The 20,727-nt window shown below is 43.0% G+C and overlaps 1 protein-coding gene across 1 annotated transcript in view; it reads left to right on the plus strand.

Annotated features, from left to right (window-relative positions):
- The first annotated feature begins 337 nt into the window (after positions 1-337).
- Positions 338-20,727, plus strand: part of LOC137426606 (AP-4 complex subunit sigma-1-like) — a 42,286-nt gene continuing 21,896 nt past the window's right edge. The window contains exons 1-4 of the mRNA XM_068115282.2: positions 338-574; positions 8,388-8,474; positions 15,418-15,486; positions 15,670-15,681. Of these exons, the coding sequence (XP_067971383.2) occupies positions 437-574; positions 8,388-8,474; positions 15,418-15,486; positions 15,670-15,681 (306 nt within the window). The 5' untranslated portion in view covers positions 338-436. The remainder of the gene's footprint in view (positions 575-8,387; positions 8,475-15,417; positions 15,487-15,669; positions 15,682-20,727) is intronic.

Consider the following 20,727-nt stretch of genomic DNA (forward strand, 5'->3'; position numbering starts at 1 on the left):
CATATCTGACAGGCTACCTACCTCGGTCTAAACTCTGTTTACATCGGATAGGGTATCAGTATCAATGTCACCCTGCAGAGCCTTGCGAGCGGTGTAAGGTCCCCGCAAGTTGGAACACCTCTTTATACAACGCCATTTGGATCACTGTTCGAGAGACATTTTCCACTGTACGATGACTTGGTTTATATGCCTACTGTACCATAAGCACCCTCAGACCTCGACTCTGCAAAATAGGTTTTAAAATTCGTCAAATAAACGGCTCAAACGATACAAAACCTGCCGGCACTTGCGTTTATTTAGCGCGTGGCGTATATAGAGCCTAACAGCCATGCTCAATAGCGGAGGAAGAAGAAGAATATAATCACGTGAGGGTTGTGAATTGTGATGCTGATTTTGTGGCCTAAATTCCATTTCAGTGGCGCTCGATTTTGTTAATATGATGAAGTTTTGGTTTGTAGTAAATCGACAAGGACAGACGAGATTGACTCGGTATTTTGAATTTGTGGAGGAGAACAAGCGAGCGGCTTTGGAGAAAGACGTTGTCACTGTGTGCTTGGCTCGGCCTCCCAGGCAGGTAAAAAGCGTCGTTTACCTGTTCGCTGATTCGGTTATTTATTAATTTATTTAAATCACGGTTACTTTATTTTTGTAAAAGGAAACGGTTATTGTATTTGCGTAACTTTTGTCCAACGTAGAACAAGCTTGTGGAATGCTGTCATTGAAAGTACCTGTTTTTGCAGCTTTCGTGTTTATACCTTTTATTATTCTTTGCTTCCCTTTCACAACCTGAACGTTTTGTTTTAAACACCAAACCAAGACAAATAATCTCTTCATTCCTCACTTACGTTTCAACACTGCTCCTCTTCCACCCTGCAGCTCTTCCACCCTGCAACTCTTCTTCCACCCTGCAACTCTTCTTCCACCCTGCAACTCTTCTTTCACCCTGCAGATCTTCTCCCCTGCAACTCTTCTTCCACCCTGCAACTCTTCATCCACCCTGCAACTCTTCATCCACCCTGCAACTCTTCATCCACCCTGCAACTCTTCATCCACCCTGCAACTCTTCTTCCACCCTGCAACTCTTCTTCCACCCTGCAACTCTTCTTCCACCCTGCAGATCTTCTTCCACCCTGCAACTCTTCTTCCACCCTGCAGCTCTTCCACCCTGCAGCTCTTCCACCCTGCAACTCTTCTTCCACCCTGCAACTCTTCTTCCACCCTGCAACTCTTCTTCCACCCTGCAGATCTTCCCCCCTGCAACTCTTCTTCCACCCTGCAACTCTTCATCCACCCTGCAACTCTTCATCCACCCTGCAACTCTTCATCCACCCTGCAACTCTTCATCCACCCTGCAACTCTTCATCCATCCTGCAACTCTTCATCCACCCTGCAACTCTTCATCCACCCTGCAACTCTTCATCCACCCTGCAACTCTTCTTCCACCCTGCAACTCTTCATCCACCCTGCAACTCTTCATCCACCCTGCAACTCTTCATCCACCCTACAACTCTTCATCCACCCTGCAACTCTTCATCCATCCTGCAACTCTTCATCCACCCTGCAACTCTTCATCCATCCTGCAACTCTTCATCCACCCTGCAACTCTTCATCCACCCTGCAACTCTTCATCCACCCTGCAACTCTTCATCCACCCTGCAACTCTTCATCCACCCTGCAACTCTTCATCCACCCTGCAACTCTTCTTCCACCCTGCAACTCTTCATCCACCCTGCAACTCTTCATCCACCCTGCAACTCTTCATCCACCCTGCAACTCTTCTTCCACCCTGCAACTCTTCTTCCACCCTGCAACTCTTCTTCAACCCTGCAACTCTTCTTCCACCCTGCAACTCTTCTTCCACCCTGCAACTCTTCTTCCACCCTGCAACTCTTCTTCCACCCTGCAACTCTTCTTACACCCTGCAACTCTTCTTCCACCCTGCTCCTCTTCCTTCCATCATTGAGTTTGAGCTCCTGTCATGTCATTGAATTAACTCCAGGTGGTTTAACTCAGCCTGTCGTCCTTCCTTGGGTGGCAAAATGAGTACGAGGTGGCTGATAGTGGTGGCACTGCATCAGCAGCACAGCAGGAGACAGGGCAGAACGCTGAGGGACACCGCTGTTGATAGGGAAGGAAGAAGATGTTGAACCATACTCATTCCATGTCAAATCATCAAAGAATCTGCCGTCATCTCTCAGATTTTTGTAAAACTTTGGGAACCAATTGGGACCCATGAAAAACGGCAAGAACTCAAATATTTTTGCTAACAGCCTCTTAATTAGTGAGATACAGACTAACGAACTTTGGACTAATTAGCGCGACGTCGCGAATTCAAATGGCCATATCTCTAAAAGTATAACACCTAGAGAGCTGGTTTTGGTGTCATTTTAAAGGTATTTTCATGCCCTATGAATTTGTCTGGGCAACATTTTCCTACCTCCAACCACAAAAAAGTTATCACAAAATATAAACTTCAATTGTGAATCCCCAAAAAATGTATCCTTCAAATTTCCTCAAATTCATCCCAGGGGTACCTTATGATGTCAAGAAGCTTCCACATAAATTTTGTGATGGGCACTCCAATAGTTTCTGAGATATGAGCAATAATGTACATGTACGTATGGCATATAGGTTCGAAAATCAGCATTTGTAATGTATTATACAATCAATAAGTGAGTTCAAGTACACAGTGTTCACTAACCTGACTTAGGCTTTCACTTTCCTCTTCAATGCAGCACCAGCAGCACTTGTTTTCCTTCTTGGAAATACAATATGTCCTTCCAGTTGCAGTGGTTGGTTCAACAGTAGTAAGCACATCCTGGTAGTCAATAGTGAGAGGGTCTGATGGTTCCGGAAATGTATATGATGGGGATGGTCCATGTGGATGGAGGAACTTAACATCCACCTCATGCCTCTCTGGGGTATGTTCCATGACACATGCAACCCACCAGTGACCATCATAATCCACTGTAACATAACCAGTTATGGCTGAGACATTGTGATCGATCATCCCAGGTGTAAGTTTCACATGTTCCTTTCGTTCTTCGGCTGAGAACCAAAAGGCTCGAACTGTGACTTTTTCCTTAGACACAGGAACAAAGCAATGTAGCTTTAGTGTACCTGGGATTGTGCGGGTCTCTTCGAATCTTGCTTTGAGTAGTTTTGATTCTTGTTCATACTGTTCTGCTGTTGCAAACTGGCAGTTGACATTTGCAATCTCTGAATCAGCAAATTCAAAAAGTTGGCGAGGAGTGATGATCTGTTGATCATATGGTCGTTGGAGACTGGCTTTAGCTGCTAACCGCTTAATTGTCCCGCCAACTCCATCAGATGGTCCCTTCCCATGCGACGTAGCAAAAAAGTGCCATTCAGCTGGGACACCGAAATCCTCTTCATGGAGGCATAAATTGCTGAAGTTCTTCCGATTCTTGTACTGGGCTGCACATCCGTCGGAGAAGTAGCAAACCTTTTTAGGGCGCTGTCCAAATTTGGTGGTTAGGAATTGAAGGAACAGTTTTTGGAACAGATGAACTGCCACGGTATCATGAATGTTACATTCTGATATGATGGCAAAATTTATGTGTTCAGGAGTTTTATCTTGCATGCTTTGCCGATAGTAGCACACAAACGGGTGGATTGTGGCCTGCAGGTTGTTCCAATGGAATGACTGAGATGCATCCTGAACTACAAAACTATAGTTCTCCGCAAAGTCTGCAATGACCAGGAACACACCAGGCTCAAGTGTATTCTTCAGATTCTGTAGGTAACGCGACTGCTGTTTGGCAATGAAACTGTGTGGTAACAGTTTCTGAAGGCTGCTTTGGAAAGAATCCAGAAAGTCAGCAACTGTCTGAACTTTCGTCTCAAGGTTCGACCGATCAGTTGATGTCCACTGTTTATACTGCACCTGGTCGATCATGTTGTCTTGCATATATGTTTCAAGCTTATCTCGAAGACCCGCCATTCCGGGACACTCTGAACACTTGCCAAAAAAACACTCAATGCGAGGTGGGTTGCACTGAATAGCTGCAAGACAGTGACTGTAGTCTTTAAACTCACCACCAGTCACAGAATCCAGTTTTGCTCCAGCGAACATGAGCTTTACATTTTGATGTGTTGTGCAAACACAGACTGAGTGTGTTCCACTTGATCCTGCTAGAACACACTGCCTTGGACGGAGTTCAGCAAATTTTGAAAATCCAATCTTTACATTCGGATGGGCCTCCTTGAAAAGCTCATATGCTTCCTTCAGATTACATAGCACTAAATGTTTTTGCATATGTTGCTTTTTCCCATTGACTAGAACAGAAACAAAGTCTTTCATGCCAGGCATTTGTCTGCTTATGGTCTCTGACAAGTAGAATTCCCTGACCTTTTCCTCAATTTCCTTTGAAATCGCTTTTCCCGTCTTTGGGTTAGGCATGGTGAGAATTCCTTGTTCTCTGACCAATGCCTTTGCTTTCCTAGCCATGTAGCTTGACACATCAAACTCCTCTGTGATCTCAGCAATTGTCCAGCTTTTTGGCAGAACAGTCAGCACCTGCACTTGTTCACTTTTCTTGGTCGTTGATTCAAACTTGTGCTTGAGTTGTTCTATCATCTCCTGTCCTGCATCCTGGAGTTTGTTAGATGGCAATCCTGTCGCGATTTCCAATTTTTTCTTCACAGTGTCACCGATTTTCTTGGTTTTGGATTTCACATATTTATCTGCAGCAAGTCTCTTTTTTGGAATAGGTGATTCTCCAATCAATCCCAAAGACTCATTCAGTGTATTCAGTTCCATTTCAGGAGAATGAAATTCAAACTCCCCTGACCTGCCTGGTATTGGTGATTCACCTCCACCATCATTGTCCTCACTACTGCTAATAGCGCTGCTGGTCACTGGTAATGGTATTTCACTCTGAGTCTCTACCACACCTGGTTGTCTTTTTGCCAGTTTCTTACGACACTGGGTACAGATTTTCTGTGCACTTTGCAGTTTGAGGCTTGGATGAGCGGCTATGGCTTTTTGGCTAACAGCTCTCAAGCCAGACGACTTTGGTTTTTCATGAGCTCCAAAGGGATTGCAGCAGGATTTCTGCTTCAAGATGAACTTTTCCTTGGCAGTCGTCATTTTTCTGCAGCTCCTTCAGAAGTGAACTGCCAATTTCTGTTGGTGGCAGGCCTAAGCATTACACTAAGCCAACTTGGACTTTCCCTGGGGATCTTAGACTGTGAAAGTTGCATCACCTCGAATTACCCACATGGGAAATCCCAGTTGGAATTCCCCAGATGAGAATTCCCCTCAGGCCCAGTTGAAAATGAAAGTATATGATACTTCAAAGCAATTGATGGTTGTTCCCTGTGTTCCCTGTCATGGCTAGGTTAGAATGATTGTATAATACATTACAAATGCTGATTTTCGAACCTATATGCCATACGTACATGTACATTATTGCTCATATCTCAGAAACTATTGGAGTGCCCATCACAAAACTTATGTGGAAGCTTCTTGACATCATAAGGTACATCTGGGATGTATTTGAGGAAATTTGAAGGATACATTTTTTTTGGATTCACGATTGAAGTTTATATTTTGTGATAACTTTTTTGTGATTGGAGGTAGGAAAATGTTGCCCAGACAAATTTATAGGGCATGAAAATACCTTTAAAATGACACCAAAACCAGCTCTCTAGGTGTTATACTTTTAGAGATATGGCCATTTGAATTCACGACATCGCGCTAATTAGTCCAAAGTTCGTTAACCTGTATCTCACTAATTAAGAGGCTGTTAGCAAAAATATTTGAGTTCTAGCTGTTTTTCATGGGTCCCAATTGGTTCCCAAAGTTTTACAAAAATCTGAGAGATGACGGCAGATTCTTTGATGATTTGACATGGAATGACCCACCATCAACAATTACATAGAGAGAGCGGACGAAGAGAATGGTCGATACGAGAGAGTAGAGTGAAAGAGGGAAGCTTGGATATCAGACCCTGATGTTAAACTCTGTCAAAGGTTTTTCAGATATCAAGGCCTACATTCCTACAACAAAGGATTCCTCAAAGTCTCTCAGAGAAGAGACCCAGACATTCGGAATGTAAGAAAGGATATCACCGGTAGATCTTGCCTTGTGAAAGCCATATTGATGGTCAGATTGAAGACTGAGATTCAAGATGCTTGAGGAAATGGTAAATGAGAAGTCATTCAAAGAATTTGGAAATAGAAGAAGTCAGATAATTAGGGTGGTAGTTGGAAGCGTTTGACCGATCACCCTTCTTTAATACAGACTTGGCATTTAATATGGAATATATTTTTTGTGGGGGTGAACTTACTTTTCAAGATGACTTAGAACCAAAAGTTCATTGGAATTATGTTGAAATTATTCTAGATTTTGTTAATGTGACCTTTAAAAGAAACAAAAACCACATTTGACATTTCGAAGCAAATAAATTGATCCTTGAAAGTGATGTAAACTGATATCGAACTCAATTCACAGACAGTACTGTGTTAAACACCTGTACGTTTTCCAGAAGTATCTCTTTATTTTGCACATTAGCCAAAAAAAAATTCAACGAAAACAAAAGCTCAATTATGACTGGGATTACGGACAGTAAACTTACAGTTCAGTACTTCGTGTAACCCCCACAAGCATTCAGGAGAGCACGTACACGTCGAGGCATGCTGTTCACGAGATTTGCCAAGGTTTGGACAGGAATCGCTTGCCATGCAGTGACAATAGTCTGCTGCAATTCCCGCACAGAGGTAGGCTGCTGGTCCAAGTTGTCGATTTGACGCGTTAATTCTGCCCACAAGTTCTCTATCGGATTCATATCCGGGGACATGGCAGGCCACTCAATATGCTCTACACCACGGTCAGCAAGAAAGTGTTGGATCATGCGAGCATGATGAAGCCGTGCATTGTCATCTTGGAAGACAAAGTTTCCTCGAAAGGCTGCACGAGCAAATGGAAGCAATGTTTCTTCCAGAATGACCCTGTCCTTGAACTGGTTCAGGTTTCCATTCAGAACAACCAGGTCAGTTTTGCCCCCTGCATGAAAAGCAGCCCAAACGGTCACCCCACCACCTCCAGCTTGGACTCTTGGCACTATACAATCTTCATTGTGGGCCTCATGCACTTGTCTGCGCACTCGGACGCGGCCATCTTGACGATAGACCAGAAATTTAGACTCGTCACTGAAGGTCACGTGATTCCAGTGTCCTGGCTGCCATTGACGGTGCTCTCTGGCCCACTGCAATCGGCGCTGGCTGTGTTGTCTGGTCAGGCGTGGCTTTCCCAGGGGATGCCTGACACGATAGCCTGCTTGAACCAGTCGTTGGTTGACTAGCCTTCTGGATACAGGCACATTTGTCAGTTGCTGCCACTCAGCCCTAAGCCGATTAGCTGACTTGGTACGGCCATTGCGGACTAACCGGTGCAGCTGGCGATCATCTCTCCTTGTGGTTCTGCGTGGACGTCCTGGCCTCGGTATTGGAGTAGGGACACCCCTCTGAGCATTTCGTTTCAGGATCTTTGACACCTCACCTTGAGTGATGCCATACTGCCGAGCAATAGCACGCTGTTTCATGCCAGAATTTCGTAAAGCCACCACTCCATGACAAACAGCATTGTCAAGTTGACGGACCATCTCCAGAGGAAGTGGCAATAACTTTTGTAGACGTGCAGCAGTTGTTTTCCACTAATACAGAACGCAACAACCCTTATATACCCGATTGTGAAGCCAATCGTCAAATGTACCTGTCCTTACATTTTGTCACGCCACCTGTGATATAATCCTGTTATTGACTTCTTGCTGCGAAAGACAATCAGTGACATAAACAAAGACATCACCGAAGGGTAAAAGAAACACCAGATTGATATACTGAGTTCAGAAAGTAAATTCAAGTCAAGAAGAAAAAAATATTCCATATTAAATGCCAAGTCTGTATATACTAGAATATAAGACCCGTATCTTCGCTGATGGAAATACCAATATTTGCTGCGATGGCTAATCTATGGGGGAAGAAAAAAAAATGGATTTTTGGGAGATCCTGCTCTCTGTGCAGGGATAACCACGTCATGTGTTGGCATTTGCAGTTTTCACACATTTATCTATGTACCCATAAAAAAAAAAATTAAAAAAAAACTTTTTTGGGGCCCACAAACACTCCCGGGAGTTGCCCGAATCCACCGTAGTGAATATATTAGCCAAATTTTTTTTCGATATCCTCTCCACCGCTTTTCTCCTTCCTTTCCATGCCTAATTTTCTGATTTAATGTGTTAAATTACTCCTTGTGTTGTTTTTTTTTTTGTTTTTTTTTTTGCCAATTATGATGCCTGCCTGTTATTCGTGCAATTTTTGGTGGGACCGTGAAATGATTTTGTTTTTCACATCTTCTCTTTCAGTGTTCGTTTGTGGAATACAAAAATTTTCGTCTAATTTTTCGCTGCTACGCCTCTGTTGTTTGCATTGTTGGCATCGATGAAGACGAGGTCTGACAACACACAGGACTAACATTTGTTGCAATATTCACGTCGAGCTTCTTCAGTTTGTTTGTTATCAGTCACATGTTTTCGGCCTGCTCCCTCAATGGGATGAATCACTTTAAAATTCTAGTATCCAGTATCTTCAACAAGATATAAAACCAACTTGTCTGTGATGGCAGTGATAGTCCCATAGACTCAGTTTATCATGGGAGATTGAAATTAACTTGAATGCCTTTGTTTCCATGGCAACAATCTGAGCAAAGTGTGAGGCAGGTGCACCAGCCCAGAGTGGAGAGTAGTAGCCCATCATGCTGCGGATGAAGGATTTATAGGTGGATACGAGTTCAGGTGTGCCAAGGATGGATGGCCGAGGATGCCCAGTCAGCAGATGGCTTTGGAGACCAACTTGTAAATGTGGCTTACCCAAGAAGGATCATGGCTGATAGTGAGACCCAGGAGTTTGAGTGATTGAACTTCTTCAAGAGGATTATTTATGAAGTATAACGGAGCTTTTTGCCAGACGATCCTTGGAGAAAGAGAAAGATTTATCAGGATTGAAAGACCTATTCCAAGTGTTTGACCAGCTTATGATTCTACCAAGGTCTGAAGAGAGGGAAGAGGCTTCTGCCTGCCTATCTGAAGAATGGGGCATGTTGTGACAAAGGGTGAAGTCATCAGTAAATAGATAGAAGATTATTTTGTTACAATTCTGTGTTATTCAGTTTCATTTTTGGAAACAAATTTTGCCAAAAAATTCTGAAATCCAGTTTTCCTTTCACAAAATGGGAATTGATGCTTTCAGTTGTATGAATTCATAAATCTGCTAATAGTGAATTGCAGTCATATAAATGTGGCATTACAAGAACATTAACCGAGTTTTAGTATTCCTTTGATTTAAGCATTAGAGGATTTGTGCAATAATATCCAGATGGAAAGAAATAGATTTTCAGTTTTTTTTATAATACTGTGTCGAATATACAAAGAAGAATGTTTGTTTGTTCATTTATGCATTTGGACCCAAAGGAACCAGTGAAACCTAACTTTGCATGGCCTCCTCTTTCATCCAGAGAAATGTCGAGCACTATACAACAACAACACAACAACATGCATTTTAAGGCCATTTTCCCTGCTAGAGCGGGGGTTAGCCTTGCGGTCCCCATGACGATCTTCTCCATCTTGCCTTATTTTCTGCATCTCTCCTTGTTAAACCCCCTTGCCCGCATTTCTTCCTCCACCATCTTTAGCCAAGTCTTTCTCAGTCTTCCCCGTCCTCTACTTCCTTCTACATTCATTTCCATCACTCTTCTCAACCAGTCACTTTCATCCTTCCTCAACACATGACCAAACCATCTCAACCTGTTCCTCTTCACAGCATCAATCACAGGCACTATTCCCATCATTTTTCGCAATTCATCATTTGTCTTCCTCTCTCTCAACGATACTCCGCACATCAATCGAACCATTCGCATTTCCACCCTTTCCAACCTTCGTTGCTGCTCTACGTTCATTACCCATGTCTCGCTCCCATAAATCATAACACTTCTCACACATGCAGCATACACCTTTCCCTTCAGCTTCAACGACACTCCCCTCCTCATCAGCACGCCACTCAGTTCCCGAAACTTCCATGCACATCTCACTCTAGCAACCGTTGCCGAGTCTGATCCACCTTCTCCATTCAGCATGTCTCCGAGGTAGCAAAATGTTTTCACACCTTCCAGCTTCACGCCGTCTCCAAGATCCAACTCAACATTTCCTCCATCTGCAGCTCCCTCTGTGCACACCTTACATTTGAATGTAGCTGCCACACTGGTTAATGACCCTCTCAGACCATTACATTTTTGATGAACCCACTCAACGCACATTGTACATTGAATGGAGTTCACTCCGACACCCTTCCTGCACACAGCATAGGGCCACTTCCCAGTTCTTTCCACCTCACCACATGCTTTACCACTTGCCATCACCTTCGTCTTTCCGATATTCACCTTCAGACCTTTTGTCTCCATGCATTCCTTCCACTTGTTCATCTTTTCCTTCAGTCCATCCATACTTTCTGCAATCAACACCAGATCATCTGCATACAACAACTCCCACGGTAAACCCTCCTTTACGTTCTGAGCCAGCACCTCCATCACAGCTACAAATAGTAGTGGACTTAGTACCGACCCATGATGCACTCCCACCTTCACCTCAAACTCACCACTGTTCCCGTCCTTCGTCCTTACAGCTGTGCGCGCTCTTTTGTACATTGCCATCACTACTCTGATCAACCATTCCTCCACTCCTAACTTCCTCATTGCCCATGTCAATACTTTGCGTGGAACCCTATCGAATGCTTTCTCCAGATCAACAAACCCAAGAAACAACTTCTTCCTCTTCTCCATGTACTTCTCCTGCAACTGCCTCACAATAAAAAGCGCGTCTGTCGTTCCTCTTCTTGGCATCAATCCAAACTGCATTTCGTCGATCTTCACTTTCTTCCTTATCCTCCTCTCCAACACCCTTTCCAATACCTTCATTCCATGCTCCAATAACTTTATCGCTCGGTACGAGCCACACTCTAGAGCAGGGGTCGGCAACCTTTTTGACATGAAGTGCCAGTTTGAAATGTTCTTCTTAATTAGTGTGCCATATCAACATTAAGTTTAACATTAAGTTTAATTATGACACCACATCAATAAAATATTTCCAACAGACATGGAATTTTATTCCATCCATATAGGCTACATGCATAGCAACAACATTTTAAAGAAACATTTACCGAACATCTACCGAACCTGAACCGCTTCACTGCAATTCCTGTGGGAAATGTGAGCGGGAGGCCGTACCGTCAATCAAACTAAATAAGTCAGGCCGCCTGTTACGAGAAAAACTACTACCCCCATTTTCATTATGACCACCCAATAAAAAAACTCAAAATAATGACGAGATTAATATTAAAACGCAGAAGGCAGCCTGAATGATAACAAAGAGTGGAGATGCAGCCGCTGACCACCGGGTGTTAACGCACAGTCGCTCTTACAGCACCTCAGGTTGCCGCGAACGGCGTATCGGGAGGCACCAAGCCTGCATCTCCTGTTTTACATCTGCGATTATTATACAATTCGGAATAATGATGAGATTAATATTAAAACTCAGAAACCAGTCCGAATAATAATAATGAGTGGAGATGCAGCCTCGGACCATCTGCTGTGAACAACACCACTGTTCTTACAGCACATCCGGTTGCCGCGAATATTGTGTTTGAATGCGCCAGGCCGGCATCTCATGTTGTTCATCTTTGATTATTATTCCACTAAAACAATTTGGAATTGGAATGTTGACTCTGCTCTGATCCATCTACCTCATCACCCTGCACAATCACACCGGAATACTGTTATAGTGCAACACGCGCAACAGCCAATGGCTGTTCAAGAGGTGATTTGGCATGCAGCGGAGAGGGCACTGCTTTCGCCAGTGTGCCAATTATTACGCTGCCGCGTGCCAATGGTGGCACGCGTGCCTAAGGTTGCCGACCCCTGCTCTAGAGGGTCACCTTTCCCCTTGTTAGAGGGACGAGGGTACTCAATTCCCAATCCACTGGAATGCGGCCTTGTTTCACCGCCAGATTACAGATCTCTGTCATTCTCTTCACACCCCAACTTCCTGCTGCCTTCAACATATCTCCCACAACTCCCATCGGCCCTCCCGCTTTTCTGCTCTTCATTGCTTTTATCGCTTCCTCAACTTCCTTCTCAGTTGTCTTCTCTTTCCGGTCCTAAAACTGGGTTACTCTCTATGTTGCCATCCCATTCATTCTCTGTATTCAACAGCATTTCCATATATCTTTTCCATCTTCCTTTAATTCCATCTGTGTCCACAACGATTTGTCCCACTTCATCCTTCAAGCAACTCACCCCCATCACATCACACCTCTCTTTTGCTATCTGCTTTGCAATCCTGAATACTGCTCTCTGACCCTCTTCCGAATCCAAGCGTTCTCCGAACATTTTCCTACATGCCTCTTGCGCCTTTGCTACCTCTTTATTTGCAGCCTTCTTGGCTGCCTTATAACTTTCATGCTCTGCTGTTTCTGCTCCCATACCCTTCGCCTTCTGCCACTCCTTGAACTTCTTCCTCTTCTCGTCAATCCTCTTTCCAACTTCATCATCCCACCACCATGTTTCCGAGTGCCTCGGTGGTCCTTTTGTCCATCCACATACCTCACCAACGGCTCCCAATGTTGAGCACCATATTCTGATTTAAAAAAGATTGATCCCAGATAAAACTAGATTATTGGCCTTCAAGCCTTGATCGGATCTTGTGCTTGTACACTGCCTGGGTTTTTCTCTGGCAGCGATCAAGTAATATGTATTGTGAAGATCGTATGTTGAGGTTTTTGTCATTTGTTGTCAACACAAATTTAATTGTTATAGTGTTTACACGTGTGCCTGTTGTGAAAAAAGATTTCTTGACACAGGTTTATTATAACACCTCCCTGGTCAGGCCTCAAGTGAGTATGTTGTTTATACACTTCCTGGCTTTTTCCTGGGAGCGATCTATTAATATGTTTTATGAAGATCGTATGTTGAAGTTGTTATTTTTATTTTTATTTTTAATAAAATTAACAAAAAGAAGGGAAAGCGGTCCAATAGCATTTTGGAACGCTCACGATCGGTAATTCGTACGAAACCATAAGGCCAACATTCCCCAATTTGTCATGCAGGAAATATTTAAAATACATATTTCATTGAATTGCCCAGGCAATGCCATATACTTCAGCTAGTACGGAATAAAGGAAAATTTTGGAAATAATGTGACTACTAAATTTGAAGTAAGTGGAAGCAGAGGTCAGGTGCCAATCCAAAGTTTCACTGTTTGGGCGTTGAGGCCTTTTAACGCCTATTTCTAATGTTGACATGAGAATTAAGTTGGTAGTGGAATTGTCTTGACAAAAGAATACACAAGACACCCCTTGGTGCTGTCATAAATAAACCTGGTTTTCCTTGTTGTAAAGGTGTTCTTTAGAAATAAACTACTGTGAGTGGGGATGTATTTTAGGATAGTAGCACAAGAAAATTAGTAAGAGTAGGCCATTGGAAACTGCGCTGCATTGTGTCCAGTAAGTGGTATATGTGTACTGTACTGTTTCCATAGTGTCGGCATTTGGTTGTTTCCCGAAACCTGCTGAGTAACACAGTGCTGGCTGGTTTTGCTCTGTTAAAGAGAAGAAGAAAAAAGATATTTAGACTTTCGTATGCATTTTTATAAAATGAATTGCAAAGCAGGTCCATGATTTTCTTCTCCCTGCCCCCACTCCCCTTCCCAGAGAAAACTTTTGATCCATTAGATTAATAATTGGAATCCTGTCAACTTAAAAATTGCAGATCTGTGCAGCAGATTTCAGCATTTTTTCTTTTTTGTGCTGAAACTTGATCCAAATTTTAAGTGGTAGAAAGATAAAGCGAGCCAGATAGGTGAGTTTTTGCAGATGTTTTCTGAACAAATATATAGCTTGTAAAAACTGGAACGGCACCTGCAGAGCACAGTCTCGCCTTGCGTGTTCATTCTGAACAAAAATACTATCGTTAACTGAGCACGCTACTATTATGGGCCACTGCTATTGTGGCCCGTATACCCGTATCAACTATTATGTCAGTTTCTTGGCATTGGTTATGAACGTCATAAATATAATTCTTCACTCACATCGGGTCATAGATCAGATATATGACGTTTCCGATTTATCGGATAAAGATTTCAATTCAACCAAGTTTGGCTGTAATATCACTTCACTGATGACATCATCGTCGTCACCCTATGTATCCCATGGAGAGTTGATGACATTAGAAAATGTCCAATTTTTTTCCTTTAATCCAACATGGAATTTTTTTTTTTCCCTTTAATCCATACCACGTGACCTATGATGTCAGAGTTAGCAATAAAATATTCTCAATGGGGAGTCCCTCCTATGTTTAAAGTTTTCATATGATGCTGTTTTTGTATTATACAATGATATGGAGATTTTTGTAACAAATCTATTTTAGATTTTAACAAGTGTACAGAATCTAGATATATGTTATAGACTGGCCGATTCATTATATTGTAATTGTTCTTTTGTACGTACATCTTGTCCTCCAATACTCATTCATTGTGTGACACCCCCTACTCCGATATGTCTTTTATTTAAAAAAATTTGCTATGCTCCTTCATTCAGTTACTTGACTCCCTCTACTGGATTGTAAACACATGCGCACATTTCTTTCTTTCCCAATGTACAGGTACTTTTCAAAAGTGTAGAGAGACCCTGTGTCCTCAGCTTCAATGGGTTATATTACAACTTATGAAGTAGTATTACGACAGTAACTTATTGCTACCGCCCACCGATGTTGGACAGAGGTTAGGTTTTTCACCTGTCTGTTTGTCTTTGTGTGCAGGATATCTCAAAACATTGTGGACGGATTCGGACGATACTTGGTGGACACGTTGGGTGTGTCACAAAGACTAATTGATTCAATTTTGGTGAAGATCCGAATTCGGATCCAGAAACTATAATTTTTTGAGTGATTATTCACTATTGAGTGATTGGACTAAAAACGATATATAGCACGATATCTCAAAAAGTTTATGGATGGATTCGGACAAAATTTGGTGGACAGATTGGGTGTGTGACAAGGTCGAATTGATTTGATTTTGGTGAAGATCCGAAACTAGATCCGGCCTATCAGTGATATGCAAATTGTAAACTAATCAGCCTGGTGGAGGTATGCGCTCTACCGAGTGTTGATCTCGTTGGTCATATAATGACAGGTGGCTCAAAGTTGGTGGAACTGCAGAAGGGTTAATGTTTTAGCACTTTAACAATGACAACTATTGAGTTAACCAATTCTTCAGATGTCATTGATTTGCATGTATTAATTATTTGTCATGCAAACTTTTCTTTACTTGTGATGCATTTTTGTTTTTTTAGAATGAACTGGCAATTTATGAACTGATTCAAAACTTTGTTGAAACGCTGGACAAGTACTTCAACCGTGTGGTGAGTGCTTTGATGTTGTGGCATTGCCTTGTTTGTTATGATACCTTCCGGTTGATTTGAAATTGGACATGCTGAATGATTAATTTGCGTACTTTTCTTGTTATCCTTGACTATGTAGTGTGTGTTGTGATTGATTGATTTTGCCTGCTTTTCTTGTCAACCAAAATTACTCCCCTCCCGCAGTGCGAACTTGATGTATCCTTCATCGAGATAATCTGGTCTGGAGAAACTAGAGGGTCTGGCAGCTTATGTATTTCAGGACTGACGAGTGTTTTTGAAATGGATTGATAGAACAATGCTAACTAAGAGAGATACATTTACGAGACATTTAATTATAAGTCAAGTGAGGGAAGAGGTGTTGGTAAAATTGTAAATGAGAATGGGAGGAGGAGAGCACATTTTGGGAAAGTAAGGGAGTGATGAAGTGTAAGGGAAGGAAGGAATTAATTTAATTAAGTAAATTAAGTAATTTAATAAATTAAGTAAGGGAAGGAAAGTAAGGGAAGGAATTTTTTTTGAAAGAGAGCTTTGAGGGGATAGAAGAGAAGAGACTTGCATAAGCATATAACGGACAGGAAGTGGGGTGGGGAAGGGGAGGGGCAGAGTGAGCAATCCATATTTTTTGCGTAATTAACAGTTGATTCTGAAGGACATTATAGCTTAAGTTATTTACAAGCTGAGGTATAATGGATACGTAGATAGGAGACAACATTCTGATTGGTGTTTAGTATTCTTCTGTTTCTTGAGTTGTCTGCGCTGCAGGGTAATGGAAAGTTTTCGTACCAAAGTCACTGCAGTATAATCTGTTATGCTGTGGGCTGTAGTGAGCAGCAGGATCTGCTCTGTCTGCCTGTGAATGGCTCGAAGAGTTTGTCTTTTTATGCCATTTGTAATACTTTATTTGATAGTGTGTGCGTGACACTTTTGAACATTTGTGGGCAATTTAAGATTTGCTTTCTTCATGGTAGAGATTTGAAGTTTTTTTTCTTTTGCAAGATGACAGTTTTATATGATAATTTGTTGCATTGAAAATAAAGTCTTTATTGTGAAGTAATATAGTAAGCTTACACGTGTATCCAATGATCAGGAAGTTCTAAACTACATCACTTCATGCAGTTTATTACCTCCATCACCGAAGGTGGATGGAGGTTATGTTTTCACCCCTGTCTGTGTCTGTTGTTTATCTGTGAGCCTGGTATCTCAAAAAAGTTGTGGACGGATTTAGGCTATGAGCCAGACCCCCCAAATTGACCGGTCGGTACCATACAGATGGAGTAAGGCTCATTGTGATTTTTAGCAAGATATATGTCCCTAGATATGAAAAAAAAGTGATAGCAGTGTATAACTCTCGGCCATCTCTGTGTTATCACCCGAAATATTATTATACGCCCGCTTCGCTTTGCCAAAAAATGTGATATTTGCTAAAATTGGAATAAACTACTGCATGCCCGTACTATATATATATCTAAAATTATATCCCCCCCCCCTCTATTTACATGAAATGGTTTGGTCCATTCGCAAAGCCAAAGCGAACGGCTTGCGAGTACGGTGACAATCCCCCCCCTCTATTTACATGAAATGGTTTGGTCCAAAGCGAACGGCTTGCGAGTACGGTGACAATCCCCCCCCCCCCCCCCCTCTATTTACATGAAATGGTTTGGTCCAAAGCGAACGGCTTGCGAGTACGGTGACAATCCCCCCCCCCCCTCTATTTACATGAAATGGTTTGGTCCAAAGCGAACGGCTTGCGGAGTTTGGTAAAGAAATCGCCATAGCGTGCACAAACGCGCAGGAATGCGAAAGAATCGCAAATTAGTTTTAATTAGTTTTAAAACATAGTTTAACGCCAACATAGCGGCAACATAGTTTGCCAACGTGAAATAAATGAATACGCTCTCAAATGTGCCGTCCGAGGCAGAGTCTGTTCGCCACGTTCGGCACACGTGATAACTCGCTGCTCTCTGATTGGTTGAATCGTTTTTTGGACATAGCTCGGTAACTACTTCTCCGATTAATATGAAACCTTGAAAAGGCACATCCTCGGGTCCCCAGCAATATACCTGGCAAGTTTCAAGTATATCGGACCGGTAGTTGTGGAGAAACAGCGGTCGCATACACACAGACACACACACAGACACACAGAGATTACTGGAATTATAGATAGACTAGGGCATGCCCGTACAAAATTATATCCCCCCCCTCTATTTACATGAAATGGTTTGGTCCATTCGCAAAGCCAAAGCGGACGGCTTGCGAGTACGGTGACAACCCCCCCCCCCCCCTCTATTTACATGAAATGGTTTGGTCCAAAGCGAACGGCTTGCGAGTACGGTGACAATCCCCCCCCCCCCCCCCCCTCTATTTACATGAAATGGTTTGGTCCAAAGCGAACGGCTTGCGGAGTTTGGTAAAGAAATCGCCATAGCTCGGTAACTACTTCTCCGATTAATATGAAACCTTGAAAAGGCACATCCTCGGGTCCCCAGCAATATACCTGGCAAGTTTCAAGTATATCGGACCGGTAGTTGTCGAGAAACAGCGGTCGCATACACACACACAGACACACACACACACACAGAGATTACTGGAATTATAGATAGATATGTTTTTAAGGACCACAGAGTGCCAATAATTTGCATACTGGATGCCAACTAATATAGTAATAGAAATATAGAACATTTGTGGGGGTTATTTATCAAATCTTTGATATAATGACAAAAAATATGTTAAATTTAGTGAAAAAGTGGTCGAAATCGCTTCGAGTTCAGAATTCACATTGTACATTTTTGTCAATATTTCAAAAATGAAAACTCCCAGAGTAACATTTGACCCCTCAAAATCTTCGCAAGGAACCACTGCATTGGAATATATCATTACTTTGTAATATGGTGGTTGTTTGGGGCACATATTTTGGTAAAGTTCAAAATATGTTCAACCATACCCCCTAATTTTGATATTGTTGCGGATATGGGATTTGGCCTCCATCCATATCCGCTTGTAAATATTCCCCTATTTCCCCAATACTCCCCAACTATCCCCAATCCCCGATTCCCTAGTCCCATTGTCTGTAAACAACACTCTGTAGCCCCGACCTTCCCCTTTTTCCCCCATTAAATGTCGTGCCCAGGTTCACCGCATCTCACGTAGACAACTATAGGACATCTTGCTAGTTATTCTTAGTCTATGTCAGTTAAGGACTCGTTTCCATTAATTCTGACTCTTCGTTGCACCATAATGTGATTGTATGGCACCAGTAGTAAGTTTAGGACCTCCCAATACCTCCCCGCATCTCTTCCTCATGAAACAACAACACCAACAACAACAACAGCGGCGCGGGGAGTGCGCGTCCTCACTCCGGCTTGGTTAGCCGCCATTGACCATGTGCTCCGACGGGGTTACCACTCAGGGGCTGACTGTCAGCTCCTCGTCAAGGGCGGAGCCCGGTAACCCCCCGCACCCAATAAGAAGCGGCGGACCGATTCCATCTGGGGCGGAGCTAACGAGCCGAGGGCGTGTCACTCCCCGCTGGATATGCGCAGGAAGACGGAGGTGACGTCAGATGCGCCTCAGCTACGAAGAAGAACGGACGCCACCTCCAGCGCGACGATACCTACCCGCATCTTTGGACCGAACCGGGTCGATTCTGCCCCTGAGCCAAGGTGCACCTTGAGCCATCGATTCTGCCCTTCCTTGCCATCAATCCCTGTGTGAGTCAGTCTTGTCCCGTTTGTCTGTGGTCTGTCGGGAATAAGATAAGACCATGTATAAGTGCCCACCTTTCTGTGCTGTACCTCTTGTGCCGTGTAATCTAAACGTTCTGCATATCCCATATTATATCCTCCTCCGGAGGTCTTGAGAACTGTACCCCTGGTGTCGTGTCATTTAACCCAGCCGTTGTGTCCTTTCCTTCATTGATCTAGCGTAGCGCGATTCGGCCAACGTTCGAGTATAATCGGGTAACTTGTGCGAACACGGCGGCCATTCCGCTCGGCCCAGCATAACATCTTAATAAGTCGTGTCCGTAACAATATTATAGGTGCTAAAGGGTTAAACATTACTGTATTTGCATCTGTATTACCCAACTAAATTGTTATTTCCTTTTGTCATTCCAGGTAATGTGGTGGTGGTGGTGGTGTTAGTGCTTGCCCAGTATTGCTAGTACAATCGCAATGGAAGAACAAACCAGAGATGAGGCCGAAGTGCCAACTGGAAGACATTGTATTATTCACAAGGAATCACTGAGTATTGATCCAAATGAACAACTTACCAGTCCACACAGTTTTGAATCATGGAAAACCCTAATAAATGCTGCTCAAGTAAGAGATCACTCCCCTATACTTGACATCGCTAAATCGGTGACAGACAAGGAGATTCCAGTGATCTTCTACCATAGGAAATGTAGAAGCATTTTCACGATGAAGAGAGATCTGGAAGCCCTTAAACGTAAAACAGATTCAAGCTCAACAGAGGAAGCTGTTGCTGGGTGTTCCAATGTTAAGCGACCGGCAAGACGATCCTCATCAGAATCACGCATCTATGACTACACATGCATTTTCTGCGAAAATGTCAAGAGATACAAGGGAACGTCAACTCGGGAAAAACTAGTCCAATCTGTGGAGTTAAGATCGGACTAGAAGCTTCGAGCTTGTGCAATCCGCAGGTGTGACACCAAGATTTTAGCCATAACGAGTAGGGACATAGTTGCTGCTGAAGCACATTATCATGCTTCCTGCTACAGGGACTACACAAGGCCAGCACCTGGTCTCGATACAGAGCCTGCTCCTTCTCAGGAGAATGATATTTATCTCGAAAAGCAAGACGAATCATATGCAGAACTGTTTCATTATATACGAACTGATATCATTCCCAACAAGCAAATTGTCAGAGTTACAACGCTTACAGAGAAACTGCGAACGATGATGTCTGCCAGAGGCATACATAGTCTAACAGAATCCACCAAGAAACATCTCCGTCGGAAATTGGAACAGGAGTTGGGAGACTGTATTCAGATTTTTGCTGACACAAAAGGAAAACTTGTTGTTGTACCTGATTGCATAACAATGCAATATATCGTCACTTGACCCTTCTCTCCGAAAAGACCGACTGGACAACCCTCCCATCCACTTTCTGAATAATCCTCTCCAAGAAGTTCTGTCACTCAAGCTTTTGGGTCTCTCTATCTGCCATGATCTTTCCTGGGAAAACCACATTTCAAATCTGGCCTCCAAAGCCAGTCGCCGA

Source organism: Myxine glutinosa, chromosome 5 (assembly GCF_964187855.1).
Source record: "Myxine glutinosa chromosome 5, kmMyxGlut1.1, whole genome shotgun sequence".
Taxonomy (NCBI): domain Eukaryota; kingdom Metazoa; phylum Chordata; class Myxini; order Myxiniformes; family Myxinidae; genus Myxine; species Myxine glutinosa.